Genomic DNA, 24,214 nt, shown 5'->3' with positions numbered 1-24,214 from the left:
AAAATTAATACATTTTTGAGTAAGACATTTTAGTTGGTGCTATTAAACAACTTAATTTTCTAAGGTACTTGTTGCTGTCAAATTCATTTCCAAGGATGTTAGATGCAATATCTTAGTGAATTGTGGGACCGCGTCGGTGGCCTAGTGGTTAGAGCGTCAGCCTCGGATGCGGGCCTAATCATAAAGAAGACTTGGAAAAATGGTACTAACAGCTGCCTCGCTTGGCACTCAGTATTAATAGGTTAGCGTTAGAACTGCCCGGACATGTATCAGGATAATGTGACTGGTTAGGATATCATGCTACATGTCTGTGGCATGATGCCCCAGTGGTATGCATCACTATAAACTGCCACACTCCAGACATCTTAGCGATATGACATAACATTGTTAAAAATACGTTAAATATCCAACTCATGCATACACACAATGAATATTATTGAATATATGCATCAGCAAGGATTCAGGGTTAATATATATATAATCAAAGACATGGAAATCAGTGTGCTTAATCCGGATGTGTCTGTGGTAGCAACATCAATAAAATTTGCCGTGCGCATTTTTGAAATTGTTTTTTCTAGGTTTTACTATGAACGTGTCTCAACGAAAGACTTGCGTGATAATTTTTAAATCACCATAGCTTTATCTTAGCTCGAATTATGATAATTGTAATTGTCATACGTTCTCGCCAGCCTCAGAAACATTCATATGCATTACAGATACGGTGATTTTGTTCACTAAGCTACGCAGCAGCCTCAGCGGAGACAGTAGGTGCAATACGACGGCGGTCATGTTCATCCTCATACATCTCTTCGGTATTAGTTAGTATGGTTCGTGGATGAATTTTGATATTTAATAATGCAGAAGATTCACAAAACTGTCAATCAGAAACCGGGTCAGGCTGATCTGGGAAAGTTGTTGTGGTCCTTAAACGTCAGAGATAGATTGATGAAACATTGGGACAGTCCAGCTTGATACATTCATACAGGTCTGAATATTAGACAGTCACAGATTGATACAAACTGGGGATAGTCATAGATTGACCAAAAATTGGCTGTCTTGATTAAAAGAAACCGTCTACTCATCTGTTCATCGCATTTGTAGTTTCTGTGATTTTCTTCATTTGTGCAGCAGTTTCGCGCGCGGGTTTGGTCAGCGGTGTAAATGTTTATTCATACTCACATGTGAGGCCTTCCAATGAAAATTGTTGTTATTGTAACATTTATTTTCGCATTATGTGTAGCCATCTACTGAAGTAAACGTTCCATTTGACCGTGCATGGCTTTAATATGTCGTTCAGCGGGGTCTGCGATGGCATCACTGGTAGGTTTTTATATATAATATGCCTATCTTGATTGATACATCGTTTGTCGAACACATTTGTCGGACATGTTTGTATCTAACGTTTCCGGTAATAACCGATGGGACAGGACGCTCCGGTTAAATAAATGATGGCTCATGGATATTTCGAACATGAATCCATGAGTATCCAGCAGCACACCAGGTCTAATTAAACGTTGATAAATCATGCGCGTCAATGCCACACAATATAACTAAATCCCTAACTCAGTTTGGAAACATTTCACCGTACCTGGGTAGAATAGCTTTTGCCTGGGCGATAAAGCAATAACGACAACAACAAAAAATGGATAAATATTTTCTCGTCCAGGCAATGTTCAATGTCACTGGTTTTACACTATAATCAGAAACATGTTTTGTAAACCAGCTCGAGCGCTACCAAGAAATGGTAAAACTGCGATTCGTGGAACCAGTGTTTAGATCGGGGGTTTACATTTATGATAACTTCCGTGGCCACAAGTTTATTTAAAAGGTGGAGCTGCTATCGAATCTCAGCGAATGTCACACATTAGTTTGCTCGACTATCATTAGAGTAATAAATTTACCGACCTATGGCATTTAAGACATCCCGAGAGTGGCTTGATGTAAGAACCTTTAACACATTTCATAAAGCTGATCTTCTGTTTCTATAACATGATCAGGTACGTAACAAAAAAGGTCGTTTGTGAATGTGCAAGTAAGCACTAGCTATTGTCGATATTGCAAGCATATACAATGAACCGGAGTAGCTGACGTCTAAAGATGCAGCAAGCGTCGCAGACGCAGTTAAACACATTTGCACAGGTTATAATAAGTGAACCAAGCTAAAGAGTTTCTTCGATCCCTCCGTGACTAATTGGTGAAATATTATGTGAAGGTTTAAATCTTGGTTATGTTCCTCTACATTACTATCAGACTATTGTGGAACGATTTTAAGATACACTTTAATAAGAGCGTTCGAACATCAGTAAACGTAGAAATTGTTGATGATGAAAAGCGGAGCGAGTTATGATCGATCTCTGACACGAATTTATCGCATTCCACAGCAGTGTATGATCATAGAGTGATCTCAACACGCAAAAGCAGAAACAGATGAAAGGGATATGCAATTTATGTTTTTTCGTAAAACTTCGTCTCAGTCTCATATAAGAATTTCATAATCGCAATCTGGCATCATGTATAGCTATCAAACTTCTAATAAGACTGTTCAGAAATCTTCATCAGTTCAAGCATGCAATTAACCCAAGAACAAAGGGCGATAATATATAAGATTGCAAGAGATTGCAGAAAACACCATAAAAATAAATCTATTCCAAATACTCTTATTTCCTAAAGGTTAAAGTTATGTTAACGTATTGAAAGCAACACATTTGCTGAGTCCAGCGATCCCCAGTCTGATTTAAATATGAAGAATTGTGAATCATTTATATCGAATGGATGTATATTCCTTATTACTGAGTCTCCCCTGCTTATTCCCATTACAACTTCTAGAGACACGGGAGATTCTCATAGTTTTTTATTATCAGGTACTTTGCCTTTATCTGAGACTTCTTCAAGTGAAAATTCTCTTACTCATGGAGTATATTAGATTGCGGCTTTGTTGATCTTCTTCAGCTTTATACAAATACGTAATCAGACTTAGTCCCAGGAATCGTCACAGTCGAGCGTTGTTTTTTACCCAGATGTATTTGTTTATTCCTGGGCAATAATCTTTATGGAGATTGTTACATATATCTAATTTAATTCATATTTGATTTAAGTTGTGTTTGATTTGATTTGATTGTTTGTGGTTTATGGAATGTTTTTATTTTCTTTACATGTCAATGTAATGTAATATTGTTTACTAGGAATTTGATATTTTCCAGAAAATGCCGTTGACCTGAGTTTTTACTTAGATACATTTTCTTGGAATAAAATGATTGGTTCTTGTCAAGGACATACAGGAGCTATGTGACTTTTACATGTTGACATGATCACGTCATCCTCTATTTAACAACTAGGCATTTCCGAAATTGTGAAAAACTTAGTATTAATAGTGATGTTTAGAGAGAGATATATCATCGTCCGGGCTTTTAAACGCTCGATGTCAAGTTGTTTTCTTCTGTTGTGACCAGAATTGAAGTTTGACTTTTTGAGTTATATGTTAATTTTTCTTCAGGATTTTTGAACCCTAGAAGATTAATTCATTTCTATGGAAATATTATTGTATTCATACAGAACTCTCGAACAAGGACTTTTCTTGAAAATTTTTTTTGGATTTCCGAGAATGGAGGATTAATTATTATCTTTCTACAAGGAACTATAGACGTCAACACAGTACATGCTACAGCATACGTCATCGCCTTCTATCTTGGATTCTTCGTAGGGTCTCGAACTTGGAATCATTATAACATTTCAATATTAGGACTTCAAAACTTTTATTCGTGGATTATGCTTGTAATATTTTTGGATTTGATTCTGGAAACCGCAAGATATCATATTGTTTTCATTTTTACAGTATTTTTCCAGGGAAATAAATTATTTGTTATAATTTTCAAAGCTTGTCGTTTTCACTTTTTTGTGTTACCGCTTTTTCGAGCCTAAAAGCGTAACATAAGAAAATATTTTTTTTGTGAGTCAAGTTCTATTTGACAAGAATTATTTGGCTTAAAACGTTGTTCCCATAGTAAATGAAATCGTTAATGTATGCCCTGCTTGTCCAACTTCTAGGGCGACGACAAAAGAGAGCTCTTCTGAATGGTTTTATCAACACATTGTTCCATACGATGACATGTTTTACTAATCAGATCTTGAATGAGGCAAGTATATCTCCTAGCATTAATGAATCAAAAGGTATTGCTCAGGCTGATTATCATTCTTCTAATGTTCTCTTTATTCTAATAACGGTAAAACCAATAATCACCCGCTGTCGAACATGAATGATCTTGATATAATCAATTTGTTTTAGAAGGCTGTTAGCGAAACTGAAGTCGCAAAAGTACATGTTACTTTTTCATGAAAAATGGGGTACTTATGCTAAAATGGAGACAACCTAAGGTAACCACTGGTGATGAGTGGTTGTGAACTGTGCAGTTGTTGCTAATAAGTCATATAAACAAAACATGTGGTTGTCTAGCCCATGACACTCTCTTGGGTCGTCACAATATCTTAAATTATATTTTCTAGACGAAGAATTAAAGTGATATTTCTAAATTCTGTAAATCTTGTCACGCTTGTTATACTTTATGAAAAAATAAATCAGATGATCCCAAAGGATCATTTGCAGATTATTCCTGCACTTAACAAATAAATTAGCAAAATAATGGTAGACTGTCCTTTACCAAAGACTATGTTATACAACCAATAATTTGTCATAACGTGCGTGTCCACAGGGACATTTTATCTGAGGAATATTAAAACTATTACCAGAGATTAAACGTTGATATATGTCTATACTTGTATCGTTCCTAAAACTGTCCAATCTTATCAAAAGTCAAATTTTCTATCTGGATATTTCCAGCAAAATATGTATCAATTATGCATTTATCAACTAAACTTTTCTGCCTATTACACTGAAAGTCAAAAGGATTAAGAATGATTTCATCACGTTCTGAAGAATATGCATAGGTCATATTACTTTGAGACAGGCAATGATTGGAACGAGCTGGTTGACTTGCCGTTCTTTGCTGTTAGGGATCAGTTCAAGACTCAGTCGGTTTAGTTCTTTTCACCTAGGTTTTTGGTAGACTGTCCGTCGACCGTTGAACTTATTAGAAGAGGAATATTCTTCAACTGAAGATTAATATAGCTATCGTCTTGATTATGTTTCTGATTTCAAATTGAAATTGTGGTTGTTATAGGATTGTGAAGTAGCAAGGTTAATCATCAATTTACTCAGACAAAAAATAAATTAAGGTATGAGAGATATGCAATGCAAGGAGTTTTCAGCCTGACGATAGAGTTCTTGTTCTCTTGCCTATGTCTCAAATCTTTCCAGGCTTGGTATTATGGTTCGTATACAATATAAAAAAGTAAGTGACTGAAATAATGTTGTAACACACTTGGGAGGACGAAACATAAACAACTTCAAAATATCAATATGTGAAAAGAGTTTATTGATAGAGATATCACTGATTCATTCAATTAATGAAATTGTACCTGTCCCACGTAGTGCCGGTTTATATGATGGCGTACAATCGGGCGGTACTTAATCTATTGCAAACAAGCTTCGGAATTCAGACATATTGAATAATATGGACCAGAAACATTCTCATCTAAATACCCAAGGAAAGACTGAACAAACTTGTTATTCTGTGAATATGAGTATTTTCTTCCAGATGTTTGAACAAGAACAACTAAATTCTACCTTGAAGTTGAATATTGTAGATTCTACACCTGCCAAACAGCATCCTTACCGGATGAATAATCTCCAACAGGAATGTTTGTGACACGAAATTCATTATTTGATCGCCAATGGAAGTGCCTAAACTAGATAATAAGTACCTCAGTTGCACGTCATACAAACATTAACAAAGTCAATCAAACAGATTTATTTCCAATGTCACGAATCGATGACTGCATTGTAACATTTGAATATGCATCCTCTTTCATTAATTATTACCTTTGTAAGGATTGTTGCGAATTCCACTCACGGAAAGAAAAAAAGAAATTTCCGCATTTGTAACTCCAGCGTTTAATGAATATGATTACATCCGGTCTAGATAATTGTGACGCGTACATCGATGCCGCAATCATCTCCGACAACACCTGAAAAGACCACTTGAAAACCATTCGGAAATTTTTTCATCGATTCATTGAAGTAAAGTTAACAATTGATTAAGGTTGACGTTAGCTTTGTTTTTCATCTGTTATATTTTTAGAACATATTCTAGAACACGGATAAGTTAAACCTAGAAATTGAGGTTAGTGCTATCTTTGAATGCACGTAAGCTATCAGTAAATAGCAACATAAGCAGTATTTGGGGATTGCTAGATAAAATGTGGCTCAGAGTTTTCATAATGGTCGAGTCTATTATTTGTTGAAGTGAGGAGGCTTTAGATCATTTAAAGGCCATACTTTGAAGTGTACACCAGTTCCTTCAGATCCAGATTTGTCCAACCTTTTAAAACGTATTGACTCCTAAGTATCAAGCCAATGAGTCCATGAGCCAAAGTAATCATTTCCTGTCTTGTACGACTTAAGAACACGCATGCACCCAATGCTTAGTTCAAGGGGAACAGTTTCGTACTTAGCCTTAACAGAATGCTCCTCCCGATGTTTTAATTAATTCTTAGTTTGATTCTAAATCTAACATTAATTATTAATAGTATTCTTCTCAGACTCTGTATGGATCACTTGATAGTTATGTAGATGCTTTTCCTACTAGATACAGTTCCTTCCGAGGTTTAGTAACATTTTTATTTGCTTTTGTTATCGCTGTGCAGTTTTCCTTTGACGAAGTTTTATCATAACTATCAACACACGTTATATGTTGTTGTTTATTTTCTGTTTTCGTCTGACGCTTGTCATATTTGTTTAACCACTTTTACAGGGTTTATCTACTTTTGTGAGTATCTGTAGCTGACCACGTTTGCATAACTTTGAAAATAAAATTTGATTAAACAAAATAGGTTCGCATGGCATTTGAAAAGTATTTGCCATTCTAGGAAAAGACATGTACTTCTCAATTAATAATTATTCTTTATTGACGTGTGCTAGCTAGAAACTAATAGGTCACCTAATAAGAGAAACTGGTAATTGTTGATAGATCAATTTTAAATAACGCACATTCTTAGCAGGATATATTTTGTTTATAAACAAACATGCAAGTTTGGTCAAATTAACAATTATTGATGAATTAAATAGTGAGAAAGACACGAGTCAGGTGGAGGTGGATACCATATATTGCAAAAAGAACATGTAGAAGACAGCTATCACATAGTTTCTTTTATTCGAATGTTCACTGTTATATGCATTACTTTATTTAAGCGAACTAAATAATAGTTCCTAAATCAAAAGAAGCGTATTCAATATTTGCTTAATATTTTAGGTATTGTTCATAAATGTAATTATTTCATGTTAGATTAGTTAGGTCTCAACGCATCATATATGTCTCTAGTATCAACTTTCCTAAGATCAAGAGTTTGATAAGAATCTACATCATCCACATGCTGCATTGTATCATGCCCCTTCTTCGATGAATCTGAATTGTGTCTCCAAGCTTGTCTGGAATTAAAGAAAATATTGTATTGAAGTGTAATGGACTTTGCAATTGAACTTAACATTAATATTTGTTTAAAATCGGAAATCTATTGTTTAAACAAAGACTCTTAAACCGTTTAACGTTTTCTTTTTTTCAATAGTACCACTTATTTGAAAAGGGCTCGACAACGTTTTATAAGCGCTTGAACTCCTTATAATTTCTTATATTCTCAGCACACATATCAATTAACATTTGTTAGGTTTCTGTGAGCTGCTGGGTGCCTTCCCAGAGTAATTTGTGAAGCTAAATTTCTTACGTTATACGTTTTCTTGGCATATAAAACTATTATGACAGCAAACCACCAAATTCACCATATGCATTCAACAGATGAACATTTCTATTTTAGTGCAGTCTCTCAAGACGTTCAATGTTTGAGAACTGTCTACTTTATTTTCTTGTATAAACCATATGTAAATATAATTAAAAACTTTCTTTCTGTTTATGCTTTTTGTATATTTATTTGCTAAAACTGTTCAAAATCTAGCGGCCTCAATCTGCATAATTTGCACCTGTCTTTGTAGAAGAAACAAGTAAATAGCACTTGGTGTGCAAGCCCAGTAAGCTGGATAATAAAAACTGGCTTTACATTGAGTAAATTACAAGCATTCATGAATTATGTGACAAAGTATCCAACTCTATCCCTCCGTCCCACATTCCCTCTCTCACTGTTTAATGATGCATACTATTTTTCATTAGGTTGTGAGGAAATATGTGGAAAACATTGTAATGTTAATAGTGGTCAAGCCTATGAGTAAAATATATCATCCTAAGTGAAATACGTATTTGTGTCTACTCAACATAATGAAAGTCATCTTTATGTTACATATTGTTAAAGGAAAAGAAGTCCCGAACTTTCAACATTCCTTTTCGGCTTGTACGCTGTTTATATATAACTCAAACCCAACTGTTTATACAAATTAGATTGCATGACAGCATGACAGCCCTGAATGCACCTAGGGCCTTATAAACTGATTATTCTACAAAATTAGCCAGAATGTTATTATACTGGATAATAGCTTCTGAATTTCACACACAGATGTTTTCAATATTTGCATACGTGTTTATAACTTACCAATTAACCTAACTTATATAATATTTAACCTTATATGTCGCTTCAAACGAATCGCTGTTGGTACTTTTTAAAACAAAAAGGCTGCCTTTATGTATCTATAGCTTAAGATTATGTTCGGATCACAGGTTTAAAACTAACTTCTCGATAATGTAGATCAATAATTTGTGATATATATATATATATATATATATATATATATATATATATATATATATATATATATATATATATATATATATATATATATATATATATATATATATATATATATATATATATATATATATATATATATATAACCGCTCCGGTGGCCTAGTGGTTAGAGCGTCCGCCTCGGAAGCAGGAGGTAGTGGGTTCGAACCCCGGCCGAGTCATACCAAAGACTTACAATAATAGTACTAACAGCTGCCTCGCTAGACGCTCAGCATTAAGAGGTTAGTGTTAGGACTGGTCGGCCTGGCGTCAGAATAATGTTACTTGGTGGGACATCATACTACATGTCTGCAGCATGATGTCCCAGTGCTAGACATCACTATAAACTGCCACACTGCAGACATCGTATCGTAGCAATATGACTGAAAAATTGTTAAAGCTACGTTAAAAATCCTAATCACATCACACTCACATATATATATGTATGTGTGTGTGTGCTTGTGTGTGTGTGTGTGTGTGTGTGTGTGTGTGTGTGTGTGTGTGTAGTACAATGTGCTATGGGTGTATATGAAAAAGGATTTAAAGGTGAAGGTATTTTAAGTAGTTGATTTCCAACTCTGGCAACATTCGCTGTAAGAAGGATAATAAGCTCTGTCGTGTTAATGGGGAATGTTATGGATCGCTGGGCAACATAAAACTTCTATCTCATATGTATGAGTTTGCTTACGTTTATATCATTTATGGTAGTTTTGAACCATGATCTGCCCCTGAGGGTGGAGGATTCATAACCTGTACAAAAATATTAACTTCATAACTACTGCACTTCCTGTCAATACAACTTTTAAATTTCTTGTAGAAAAAGTCCACACGGCATCTACATGCAAAAATATATATATATATATATATATATATATATATATATATATATATATATATATATATATATATATATATATATATATATATATATATATATATATATATATATATATATATATATATATATATATATATATATATATATATATTACAAAATAAGACACATTTTAAAAATTTTAATAAACAATAATATGCAGTTTTTCTATATATATGCAGTTTGGCTATCATATGGTGGAGAACAACTTTGATCATAGCTGCTTTTAAACTTCTGATATATTTTATTTAAAATGTCTTCTAATAGATTTGCTGATGTGACATTACATTTTATTTTTTTCATGTATTTCTACCTACTAGATGAATATATTAAGATTATCATAACTATTAATAACTAATTTTACTTTGTCTTAAAATAATAAATGTAGAATTGCCCACATGTAGAACCAAAGCAGAATTATACCCTTTACAAACAAATATAAACTATGCCAATTATGTCGCTATCTTTGTTACATTGAAGAGGCATTCTTATACGTGTGTGCCGTTACACTTAACATAAATTGCATGAAACATGACATAATACAATTAGCAAGAATTATAATCAACACATTTGAGACAAAAACGAATAAATATTCTATATTAAAATTCTCAACTAGATGTTAGGAACCATAATTGCAATTTAGTATCATTAGAAGTAATTGGTGAAGGTTTTATAACGAGGATGATGTTGTTTAAATTGAAAACAATAACGTCTGTAATGAAACTAATGGTTTTTAACAAACAATTAAATCAAATTGAAATAGATCTCGAAAATAGGCATAAGATTCATGCCTGTTCATATTGAACATTTTAAATCACTTATGACGGGGAATAAAGCGATATGTTTGTTTCATAGGATCGAAGAAACAAGAGGGCCGCTATCGCTTAACCGGCTTGAAGCAGCTGTTCCGTTTTTTAGTGCCGTTTTCACGATATCTGTGTTTGTTGTCTGTTTTCATCTACGTTATTGTGTTCATTATGTATTGGCTGTTAAATTCGTATGTGTTTCTTCATCTCCTTGTTTTGGAAATGGGAACAATTAGACTTTTTCTCAGCTGTCTTGCTCCACCGCTTTTAAACAAACCGCCATCACATGATACTCGCCAGTCAACCCGTTTATGCTACGATGGACCCTCATTAATTGCTTTAAATGATCACTCCTTGGCGCTCCACACTACATTGTGCTGTAGACTAAACGAACTAGGACTACATTCATCATTACCTAAATGCAAACAGGAGCGGAAAAAGAAACGTTTCTTCAAAGCTGGCCGGCGTAGAACAGGAAAAAGTATTCCAGTTATCTCCCTTATTTCGGCTCAAGAATTTAAAAAAAGTTCGACCGTTAATTTAGATAACCAAATTCAAATCCCAATTAATTCGTCAACCTTTAATTTAGATAACCAAATTCAAATCCCAATTAATTCGTCAACCTTTGTGTCAACTATCCAAGAGACACCTCTGCGTATTGCATTATTCAATGCCCATTCAGTATGAACACCGGAAAAGCGCACAGAATAGTTAGTTTTATCAAAGACCAGAATATCGACATCGTTTTCCTGACAGAAACATGGCTAAAAACATCAGGCGATGAGCCCAAGTGTGTGGATCTAACACCCACTGGCTACTCCATCAAGTCGTTCCCCCGTAATTCTCGCGGAGGTGGAATTACTGTCATCACGAAGAACTCCATGATAAAACGTCTTAACCACACCACAACATTCATAGGAGGTCGTGACGTCTACACGTCAGTGACGGCACAGCATAAAACAGTGGGAATTTGTGTAAATGCTGCTCGTATAGCTGGTGCTTATTCTTTGACTAGCAATGATTCATTTGTCAGAAAATCTTTCTCTCAGTAGTTTTGATGGGTTAAAATATCACCTCAGTCTCAAACGAGTACTTCCGATCTTAGTCTGGCACAAATATTAGAAATCAAACATATGATAAGCTTGATCAGAAATCCTAAGCTCTTCAAACGTGATCTCATTGTAAAAAGAAAGGACACGTCATTTCTGATTGCTGCTGGTTGAATAGTGTTACTAATCTAGGATCTAAATTATGAGACATAAAGTTAGTGAAACCAGTATATTTAAATAATATTAACAAGCTATGTATTGTTCTACAATAGCAATATACAACTTCATGGGATACGTAATCTATTATGAATAAAATTCCAAATAATCCTAAATATTATATCACAAACATATACAATGTTCCGATGAATTCCAATAATCTTAAATGCCCAGATGTTACACAACAAGACAATAAAGAATGTATTTGCATCAATTCGCGAAAATCCAACGTCATGTATTAATCCGTTTTTGTAATCACATTGAATAGTTAAAATAAAGTATTTCTCTCAAGATGTATCTGACAGACGGATATAAAAGAGGGATCATTGTGTATCAAGTCGTAATTTATACACATTTTTATTTGACCTACCAACAGAAAATTCCAGACTGAAAGACAGCATCTTGCTAAACACAATTGCTTTGTAAAGGTTATATTTACTATTTACATTCATGGACAAAACTATAAACACACACTATAAATTAAATATAACTAACATCTTGGATTGGAAAATCTCTAGAGAACTACTTCACTTGCCAAAAATCTGTCTGCAATTATGTCCTGCTAAGTAATCTACTTTCTGACCAGAGATGAGAGCCATATGTTAAGGTCATATTCGGGAACGATAAATTAACACCTCAAATTATGTGGTTCCTGTTGGAAGCGTGGATCGTAGTTCACCAAAAGCAGCAATACCCCATGGAGTATACGTGATATGGTCTGTAATGATTCCAGGGTTGTTTATGGATGTTATGAGACTGCAACTTCATATTAATATAACTGGATATGATTTCGTTATGATGTATCGTCAACAATACATGGGAATCTATTAATGTTCGATTAGTAGGTGAACAATCTAAACCAGGACGTGCCATGAGGTAGGTGGAAGACTTCAAGAACACCAAAATTAATGGCATTCAGATATTCTTTATTATAACTCAGATGCTTTTGATGCGACATTGAGAACGTTTAGCCTTAGAATCAACGCCGATGATGGAATAATTATTCATAAATTACATATTGAGGAAAAAGCACTATTGACCATTTTTGATAATGATAATGAATTCTGATAATATTGTATACACGGCGGTCAAGTCGCTTTAAGAATTTGTTGCAGATTATGATATGGTTGCAGTCAAATCAGAAGACGGTGTGTTAGATCAGCTGGGCGTGAATGCTAACATCTATGACAATTATGTTCCACTTGTCGTTGAATATCTGGGTGTAAATAGTTCGGATCATCCTGAGACCAAATTGGAATCATCACATAATCATACGAAAACGCATTGACGGTCATTACGATGTAAAATATTCAGGAATAGTATTTACAACGGTGAAGTGAAATTCAACACAAGAAAAGCCGAGAAAAAGTATCCATCAATTATATTGAATCAAACATGACTCAACCAGCAAAAGCAAACCCCAGACACATGAGTCAAGTATGTACTTATATGTATAACATTTGTGGGGCGAAAACGAAAACGATTGTTGGATCGTAATGAATGTAGATGTATGTAAACACAAAAGCGTGCAAACAATTGCCAGAGTTATAAATGTTCCCCAGAAAAATGTTATCTACATGGCAGTTGTAACAGTAAAGAAAAGATGTTATTTGGAAGTGCGCATGTAAAACTGTGTTTATGTTATATGCGGAAATGCCATTTGATATCTACACCAGTCATATTTTCTGTCAGAACTATATCGATTGCGCTGCAAGTCTAATTTCATTTCGGCTGCATCGACCAGTGTGCGTTTCTTCAAAACTTCTCGCTAGAGCGCAAAACAGTCTCAATACAGTTACCAATCTGTTTTTGATAGCCATCGAAGAAAGAACCATTACCACGGCAAAATTCAAAACTCTGTTGGTGGAAATGAAAACCTTATGACGATATTTGAGCAGATACGGAACCGGAGCTCTTGCATGGACATATAACCAAAACATATATATGATTTACAAACATTAATAATAAACAAAATAGTTGGAAATTATAATTTCAAGCCTGGTGGGTCCGCAGTGAATATGTATGATTGCTGCGCTGATTTATCATCACGCTTCACCCGTTGACACAAGTTTGTAAAGGAAATCATCACCGCCCTTTATCATACTACACGGATCAAAATAGATTTCAGTAATCCATAGATACGTTGTGAGAGTCATTGTATGAAATCAAAGACAGAAACAGATACTAGACGTACTTACTTGGATATGATCAAATGTTTGGTGGATTTAATTCTGGAGCATATAAAATGGCAAGAAAATAATTCGCATTGAAGTTATGATTGCAGCAGAATAGAAAATGCAATGCTAAAATTATATATAGTTTCGAATTTAGAAGACAGGATCTAGAAAGAAAATGTTTACATAATAAAGTAACATCAAAATGGTAATGAATGAAACGGAAAGGCATTCGTAACTAATTTCGAGTCTATCTGATCATTCAAAAACTATATTTTGAGGTCTTATATGCTCGCAGATATGGTGCTATTTTCTAAAAGCGAAAACAGTTAACGATACAAATTACATTAAAACCATTAAAACCTTGAAAAGGTTCATGACAGAAGTAATTTTTTCAGAAGTCAGAACCAAAATAACATAGTATTCTTTGCTCGGAGTTCACTGGGTATCTATAAAAAGTAGCTTCGTATAATAACATAAAACACTATCATTATATCGCGCCATCCGATCATTACGGAGACAGAGAAGAATGATTTGATATAAAATATATTATTATGACTCTTGAGAAAAGGGTTTGAAACTCACGACGCTTTGGCTGCCTGATCTATTACATTTAATTAATGATGACACATCGTTCTATATTTGTGCTGAGATTTGTTGAATGTGTTACCTGGTATTGACACATGCACTGTTCAAACATCGTACAGAGCAAATCGATGTGACGAAGTTACTTGATCAGTACATCATAAGTAATGGCGTTCATCTGAACATACATTACATTAATTACTTCAAATCAGACGTTCCGGGTTAGAACAATGAGCTTTTGGTTTCAACTGCCTGAAGAGAATTAATAGTCTGAGCAATCTAATTTCATGCTACGAATATGTTTCTATCGGAAGCAGTAAAGGTCGATTTTGAATGTTCACTTCAGAGGCAATGTTTTCTTATGCAGAGGCCCACGTTATTATCTTGTGATAATTCGTTCCTCTGTTTATGTTCTTGTATGTATTGCATTTAACTTAAAATGGACTTCTTGAATATTCTCTAAATCTGAGTCTTCTAGCATGTATTTCATCTATTATATAGCGTTGGCGAGATCGTTACCTATGTTTAATATTCAGATACCATAGACCATAGACACAGGATTGCCACAAACACACACACACACAATATATATATATATATATATATATATATATATATATATATATATATATATATATATATATATATATATATATATATATATATATATATATATATATATATATATATATATATATATATATATATATATATATATATATATATATATATATATATATATATTGTGTTACATGTTTAGGCTCTTGCAAGCAGTAGCAATAAAAGAGTCAAAATAAAAACATTGTAAAATTTAAAATATAATTTATTTCCTTTGAAAAACAAGGTAAAAGTGAGAAAAAGAACTTACGGTTTTACGAATCAAATCCAAAAATAATCCAAGAATAATCAAATAATTAAAAATGTCCTGGTGATAAAATGTCCTAATCAAACTGTGAAATCCAAAATAAAAGGTGGCGACGTATACTCTGGTCAGCATCGTACTGATGTATCAACAGTTCTTTGTTGAATCACAGAAAATAATATTCCAGTATTTGAATTCCATGTAAATTTCGATAACTGTCCTTGTCCTAGAAATAATTTAGAGCACTAGTATTTCCTGGAAAAACAATCTTGAAATCCAAATAATTGGAAGAATACAAAAATAATTAGCCCCAAAACTGGTCACAACATAAAACTCCTGGAGATCTCCAGTGTTAAGATAATGACTATTCTTTCTCAAAAAATAAAAAATAAAAAATCTAGCTACTACGCAAAGCAAATGCCTGGTTGTGGGTAAGTCCTCTGGAAAATCCTAAATATATATGTTATTTGTCACGCAATCCAGATATGGCCTCGATTTCACTTTAAGAATCTCATTCTGAGAAAGAGAAAAAGGTTGTTTACTACAGCTCTGGCCGATTTCTGAATCAGGGTCAGGAACTAGACAAGCACTAGATACAAAATTATTATTATTAGTTGTTTACATAAACAGTCCGGTCGAACAGAACTGAAATGAATTTCTGGACAAGGTCAAATCCAGTAAACAAATTTACATTGCAATATCATGTAATGGAATAAAGAATGTAAAACTAACAAACAAACAATGAAATTGAATCAAATAGAAATTAAATTATGTGTACATAACATTTTCCGCCATAAAGACAAAAGAAAGATTTATATAATAAAACTTTCTTTTTACCCTAGATTAAGTACATATGAGGTTTTAAAAACAACATAAGAAAAATTCTTATGGATTAAACAAACTATACTTGAAATAATACATTTCTATACACGGGAAATGAATCTGCTATCAAATTATCTTTTCACTTCACGTGCCTGACGTCAATTTTATATTCCTGTAACAACAAACTCCAAATTAGTAGTCTTCGATCTTTATTTTTCATCTTGCCGATGAAAGTAAGGGGAATGTGTTCACTAAACACAATAATCGAGGAAGGAACTGCGCTAATGTAAAATTAAAAATGTAATGCTAATATCAAAGCATTATGGAAAAAACCATTGCACGTTGTTTTGTTTTTTAACCTAAATGAATATTGAATAAATATATATGCTCTTTATCTTCTCTATGTCAATCTGTGTTAGGTTAGTGATAGCTTTCCCACCAAAAAATCGCAGAGACGTTTTCTATCTTGTAAGAGCTAAAGACGTATAAAGCAGTGCGAGATGTTAAAATAATATCTTAATATCTTAGTTGGTGATACCTTTCTGGATTCATAACAGAAAAGATTATTTTTATTAAATTGTATTAGCACTAGCTATTTCATTATATAAACCATTGTTGATGTTGAGGCCTTGAGTGAATTATTTGGGGGGACATGTAATTGTTTTTGTCATTATTATAATGAATGATTTCTAGCAAATATACTTCAAATGAACATCGTAATCTGATTGTATGAACCGAGTTGGCTGTGAAACAACATAATGTGTTGTTGAGAAAAATTTGATAACACTGTCACTAGGTAATGTTAAGATTGATTGATTATTCAGAGTTCAGTGTTTCTGGTTTCGAGATACTCTTGGTCAAGGTGAATAATTTTTCGGTGTTCCAAAATAAGAAAGCTGCTGTTCGGGTTTGAAAAGTGGTCACTGCCGCTGGCGGCTAATATTCCGTTGTTCTTATTGTCAATGGCGGACACTGACGAAAATGTCAAATGCAACTGATGAGTAATGTAGTTCACAACTGTTTGTCTCCTCGTTGCAAGTACAATTTGCAATTTCTGTTCCAATGACAAAATACATTAAAAATGTCTACAGAAAAAGCCGATTTGACTTGAAAAGCAACGTTCTCCACACCACAATGACAATGATTATTTTTGCAGTTCGTGAGGAGATGAACTCTGAGTAAGGAGAGTTAAATCGGTGTTTAAGGACATGATGGTCAATTATATTTAGATGAGTAGTGATTGCCATATGAAGCTTCAATCTAAGAATCAAAACTAAGTGTATATCCTTTTCACTTTAAAGTTTATTCGATCAACACTCATTTCCATATTGAACACGGGATCCTCTTTCCTTAATGATTATTTGTAACCCGGGCATGTTAAAAGTTAATTTTAGCACTTCACCGTTTATAGCGTAAGTTTATAGAGAGAGGCATCATGTCTGCACGCTTGTCCGGTGACTTGAACCAATTATTTGTCCATTCAGATAAATAAACTGGATCATGTGCAAGTCGTGTTATCCCATACGATTCTTATATCTGGACATTAACATTATTATATCCGTGTTGTTGATGGCGTTCTTAACGTTCCTAACGATCACCATCATTTCCTTCTACTAGAGGACACTCGATTGTATAACGACAAAGTATTTCGTAAGATTTGATAAGAAACGGTAACGCGTCGGTGTATTTGGATTGGTTGACTGCATACAACATTTCCACGTGCATTACATTAGAATTCCTGAAAACGTTTCAAGACACATGCATTCATTTTTCTGGGTTCCCAAAGGACACAAATGAATGTTTTTTACTCTTTTTGAAAAGCTAGGTTCAGACTTTCGGTAAATGTTTGCTGTCCTAATTATATCGTCATTCTTTTAATTTCAAGACCAGTTTTCAAGCTTGCATTACCTCTAAACTTGTTCTCGAAGTGAATGAACACTACCCAGGCATACTTTGTAAGCAAGTCAACGATCAGACGGAATTGTAACACTTTATTTTCTTCTCCTTTCATCCCTAAGGCCATTTATGCCATTCTCTTTTTTTTTAGTTGTCGATTTTCATGGTATTCTTCAAATCTGTCAGAGTACGTTTAGCTGCCTCGTCTAAATGGTTCTGATGAAACATTTCAAGACTTTCCAATAATTTACCATACCGATGCAAATATTATGGTTATGAAAAATTTGTTCAATCCATGAACGATTGCAGTCCTTACGGAGAGATTGATAATAAGTGGAAAATTATTGTGTTGCTGTTCGTACCAACAATGTTGCTCCATTCACTGTTTGTATTCCACTAAATTTAATTTTAGTAGTTCCGTAAGATCTAAAGGTCTTTTAACAATGGACCTATCAGCGTAAAGAGAACTCCTCATCACTAAACTGAGCATTTAGTTTTATTTGACCTATTTGGTAGTATCTGTTTCTGTTGGTCGAAAACGTTTCCTATGTTTTCATAATCGTTGTTACTGTATCAGGAACAACTGCACCATTCTGTTCAAAATGTTCAAATAACATTCACACACGATATCTTTTTGATTTATTTGCTTTCACATCGGATGTTTGCATTTAGTCAGTACGAACATTTCAATGTTTAGCTGAACGAGGAAAGGGTACCCATTTTTTATTGCTTCAATATATGTTGTTTCCTGAATAGATGATGGTGCGAACGTCTTAGTATCATCTTTGCGTATTGAGCAAGGTCACTGAATTGAATCTTATCCAACTCTTCTTCAATTGCAATTCTGGAATTTATCTCTATTCATTATCGTGAAGTTGTATCAACCCCGTTATGGGCACAACTCGAGGGTGAAGTCTTTTCTACGGCCTAAACTTTGTAGCACGTCTGTTCTGTATGTTACTGTTAATTTAGAATAGGTCATTCGTTTGGTTTGCAGCAATACTGGTTAGTGCCATTAACAAATATTGCATTGTTTTGCATTAAAACGTTTCAATATATGAAATCTGTAGATTAACAATCTGTACAATTTATGCCGTTTTTTAATTTACCAGTGAATCAACACCATTACCCCACCGACACTATTATCCATTTCATCCTATCACGCCTTTAAAATAAGTTGTCACTATTAGATCAATAACTGCTGCTATCATACGAATAACTACTAAAACAAGAGCACGTGGTGCACACATTTCTTCAAACAATTTGTTTATCTTCTAACTAATAATATCGGTGTTAAACTTAGACTAAACATTAATATTTGCTATCTACTAAAACTTTTAAATATCCATCAATTTGAATTCTTTTACACTATTATTGTCATGTTTTGTCTTCATGTGTTGTTGCAATTTTTTTAATTTGACTTCATTGAATCAATCTTTAAATACACAAATTGCACATTAACCCTCTTAATTTTCAGCTGTCTTCCATATATATAATAACTTCTTTCCAGGTATTGCTCATCCATAATATTTCAGTTTTAAAATAAAGTCCTCGTTACTTACATCATTACCTAATAATATTGTACCATTAAAGAGTATATTTTCATCATAGATTTATACAGGTCGTCTGATTGTAATGGCTTATCTTTTAAATAATTGCATTTTTGTTTCCTCCATATCTTGCGTATTATTCTTCGCTGCTTGTCCAGCATCCTTAGTTTATCTGATTAGCATGCTGTTTTTTTAATGTAGGATTCTAGTTTAGTGCATGCCATGCATTTCCTTTTTGCCCCATTTAATGACCACAACCAATTAGCTTCATCTTATACAGGAGCTATACATTTACCTGATGCATTGTGTATTGAGGAGTTTAGTTTCATATCCCTTATAGGATGCAGCAGTTATTTCTGTAACAGGACTTTCATTTTGTATGTTGCTTTAATATGTTATTAAAGTGATATTTATTGTTAAAAGGATCGTCAAATCATTGACGTGTTAAGATATGCTTCACTGCTAAAACGGATATAAAACAACAAGAAACAAAGAGGGTTTCAAAGGGAGAAAGCTGTAGTTGGAAAGACAGAAGAGAATGAAACAAAAACCATGACATTAGTAGCAAACCACACTTGCATGTAGATGAAGAATTAAAACATGAATGCAAGTAAATAACTAGCAAACATTTAACGGAAAAGAATCGGAATGCAAAGAAAACAAAACATATGAAATAAACATAAATTTGAGAAACGTTTATGTCAAATTCATTGTGGCATTATCTAATTTAAAGTGTGTGTTTGAATTATGTTAGCGATTGAGGGTTAGAGGTTTTGCTTACCTGATTTGTGGCATGGTTTTAAGTAGTTAACTTGAAAAAATATTTTGTACAAAGCTACAACAATATTTTAAACGATCACAATTACTGTACATATTGGAATAAAGTAAACACTGTTTAATACCCCATATGACTCTAACATATTGTTTATGTACAGATATAATATCTGAAATCGATTAACCGTCGTCTAACAATTGACAAAAAATATAAGTGTACGTGGTTCTAAATAAAATATGAAAATATGTATACAACAATCGTTACCGTTGATGAAAATGAAAACAAGTAAGACTACCATGGAAATAAATTGGGAAATAAAAAGTAAATAAATTGTACGATAAACAACCGAGACCTATATTCATATTTGATTTCAAACACAATAGATGTCTTAAATGTTTCTAGTAGTTTGGGAATATTAAATGCTCTGATTTTACCTAAGACCACTACGTACCTGTAAATGCGCCACCATAATTTGGGGAATACATTCACACTTCACATGATTTGAATTTATATTAAAGTTGAGGTCACATAAGTAACTGTGTATGAATAAGAACTGTGGGTGCAACGTCATATAATATAATAATTCAACATGTCTTATTTAGAAAGCGTAACCATTCTTTCAGTTAGAAAAGTTATAATTCTAATCCTGATGTTCTAACATTACAATTTGATATTGTAGACTGTATGCAAGATATATTACGAATGCATAAAATGACAACATCAACAGCAATATCAGTTGAAAGTTCAAAGTTATTATCCGCAATCTGATTAGAATCAGATCTCTGCTGTAGGTGAAGACCTGGCGACGACCGCTTAAGGGTTATGTTCTGTCACCTTTGAATTACCCAATGGAAATGCAGCTTTCATATGTATGAAAGTGAATCTAATCGTCAGATACAGATTCATGTTCTTCATCCACACTGCTCAGTATCCGAAGGCGAAGATATAATATTTATTCGGATTGCTTGATAACATTAGCAAGTATGATAATAACGAAAGTTACCAGAACATGATCCTTAAGCGGTCGCTGTCAGATGATCATGTAAATCTGGAGATCTTATTTTGATCAGATTGTATTTATCCATTCACTTTAATGTGATGAAGAGGTAAGAAGCAAGAATGATATAAATCAAATATCTGATACTTTGAAAATATTCTTTACGAGAAAGATAAGAACAATGTTTGATTACTCTGTATTTAAATAAAGGTAATAAAAATAAGCATTATCGTTATTTTTATATTTTAGATACATGTTTTGCCATTACCAGGCATTATTCATTTTTTATATGGACAGGTTTTACTGTCTTCAAATCTGATAATGATGTTATCATGCAAATTATGAAACAAAATTGGAATATGCAAGTTTTCGATGTTTTCCAGCAAGGTTGTTTCGATCTCTCACTTATCACTTGCAGGTATTTGTATTACCTTCAACTGCAAATTTGCTCCTTCTTCGTTTGCGCGTAATACGTTTTCATTAATTTTGGTTCTCATAACTATGATTGTAATGTATATACAACTTAAGAATGAATATAATGTATAGAATTAGGTGCTTTCACAGTAGTACGTGACACGCAGTTATCGAACTTAATATTTCATCTATTTTGTAATTACTGTCTTCATACAGGTTTTAATTGTAACTTGTGGTGATTGGGTTATGATAATATTACATAAATGGATTTTAAGAGGGAGATTAGCTCACTGTTCTTTCTTGTTGTATGGGAATAAAGTGTTGCTGTTGCTGTTTGGCAATAAGCAACAGACGAATGATGCCTTACAAATATTTAAAAACAGAAATAAAAGACGTTGAAAGACTTGTGATAGTTTTTCCAAATATTTGCATAAAATATTGTTGAACGGCGCATTTTCTTTTAAAAATATGACAGAAGATGATGGACATTGGAATTTACACAACAGAACCATATTGTATGCTGTAGGGGTTGCATCTTCGCTATAGTTCTAAATTGTGTGATTGGTGCATGTGTAGTTTAGGATTTACTGTAAACACAATATATTGTATTGTGCATTATTGTTTGGTTTTGGTGTTAGACAAAAGGTGTTGGATGTACTTGGACAACACAATGAACTTCTTTCCTTTTTGTACATTTTACTTTTGTGTGGTTGCGTAGTGGGTTGGTTTGCTAGAACATTTAAAATATATAATGGCGTGTGGTCCAACACCTATGTGTTATATTACAAAGAATGTTCTCTTACCTGCGTCTTCTCACGAAAATGATGATGATGATGACGACAACGATGAATACGACAAAACCACCAACTGCACCACCAACAATGGGCCATATTCCTAAGTAAATGATGACACAAAGTAGGAATGAATGAAGTAGGAACTACCCAAAGACAGAAGCATAGGTCAGAATTTCTTTTCGATATATACAAGAATACAAAATAGACACGAACACACACATAATAATACACATTTACACTTATACCATGAATACATACACACACACGCACACACGCACGCACACATACATACATACATACATACATACATACATACATAAAAACATAAATACATACATACATACATATATACAGACAGACAGACATACAGACAGACATACAGACAGACAGACAGAGAGACAGACATATACACAGGAATAAGTGGACGGTTGAATACGAGGCTTGAGAGATAGGTGGATGGGTGAATGACATAATTTGCTCATTACAATTAGAGTATTCAAATACATACAAACACACACACATGCACACACATACACACACACACATATATATATGTAACTGTATCTCAGTTTTGTTTGTACAAGAACTGCGATAATGTGGCATTGGTTTAGACTTTGATACAATGAGGTTTATTGTAAACAAAATGCTAATAAAGCATTGGGAGACTAGAGTAATAACATTTCTTTTAGAGATGAACTTTTCCAATTGTGTGAAAACCGTGGTTATGTCATATCGAGACTTGAAATATATAGTAGACCTCACAACAAAGTTTACTTTTCTGAGTGAATCGGATAATCCAGTCTCGTGGTTAGATTAGATAAACATACACATACACCGTTACAACGCAATGGTCAAATACTTGAGTAACCAAACAGGAGCACAAACCAACAAGCTTTATAAAACTTAAACAATTTAATTATCAACGTTATAAATACATTATTATAAAGTGACTCCAGAATAGTCCTTATGAAGGACCATGAAAGTAATAAATGAATAACAAGTTCCTGACAAAACTTTATACCGGAAAATGTACTGATCCTCCAGGAACCGTGACGAAGTCAAGATGAAGTTGTGCAGAATTCCTTCGAATAATTTATAACACCTTCAGAATAATAGTATAGTCCAAATAATGAGCACTTGTTATTTCCATTGAACAGTCTAAACAAATGTTTATCCTCTCGTAAAATATATGAATACAATATGAAATACGGATGCAGACTTAAAAGAGAAACAATAAGTGTGCATAACTCCAAATATAGAAATGTATCTGCTTGCTTAACGATCTTCTTACATACACCCTATATTGCAAATCTACTTCGCTCTAGACTCCACTTGACAATATACATTGTTGATTTTACGTCGAATTAAGCATGTTCACATGACCTCACGCAACAAAGGGGAAGCCAAGCATTTATTTGCGAAACATCGATATATCAAGAGTCACTGAGAAACTACAACAAAGGTTCCATTTTAAGTCTTATTATTAAGTTTATTTTTACTACGTTTCCACATATACGTTAACATCTATTTATAAATCCTATGCAACATTACACTCAAGT

At 33.5% G+C, this 24,214-nt stretch overlaps 1 protein-coding gene across 2 annotated transcripts in view; it reads right to left on the bottom strand.

Moving 5' to 3' along the window:
* Positions 1–6,951: 6,951 nt before the first annotated feature.
* The window catches only part of LOC149792139 (uncharacterized), a 73,048-nt gene continuing 55,785 nt past the window's right edge, over positions 6,952–24,214 (bottom strand). The window contains exons 7-8 of one of the 2 annotated variants that reach the window (XM_089969344.1): positions 22,665–22,755; positions 6,952–7,540 (exon numbers count right to left, since the gene is read on the bottom strand). In XM_089969344.1, the coding sequence (XP_089825470.1) occupies positions 7,399–7,540; positions 22,665–22,755 (233 nt within the window). In that variant the 3' untranslated portion in view covers positions 6,952–7,398. The remainder of the gene's footprint in view (positions 7,541–22,664; positions 22,756–24,214) is intronic. The other variant, XM_089969345.1, reaches the window with a different exon arrangement.

Source organism: Sinohyriopsis cumingii, chromosome 9, assembly GCF_028554795.1.
Source record: "Sinohyriopsis cumingii isolate HCF-2022 chromosome 9, ASM2855479v2, whole genome shotgun sequence".
Taxonomy (NCBI): Eukaryota; Metazoa; Mollusca; class Bivalvia; order Unionida; family Unionidae; genus Sinohyriopsis; species Sinohyriopsis cumingii.
This window is presented reverse-complemented; position numbering and strand designations above follow the sequence as displayed.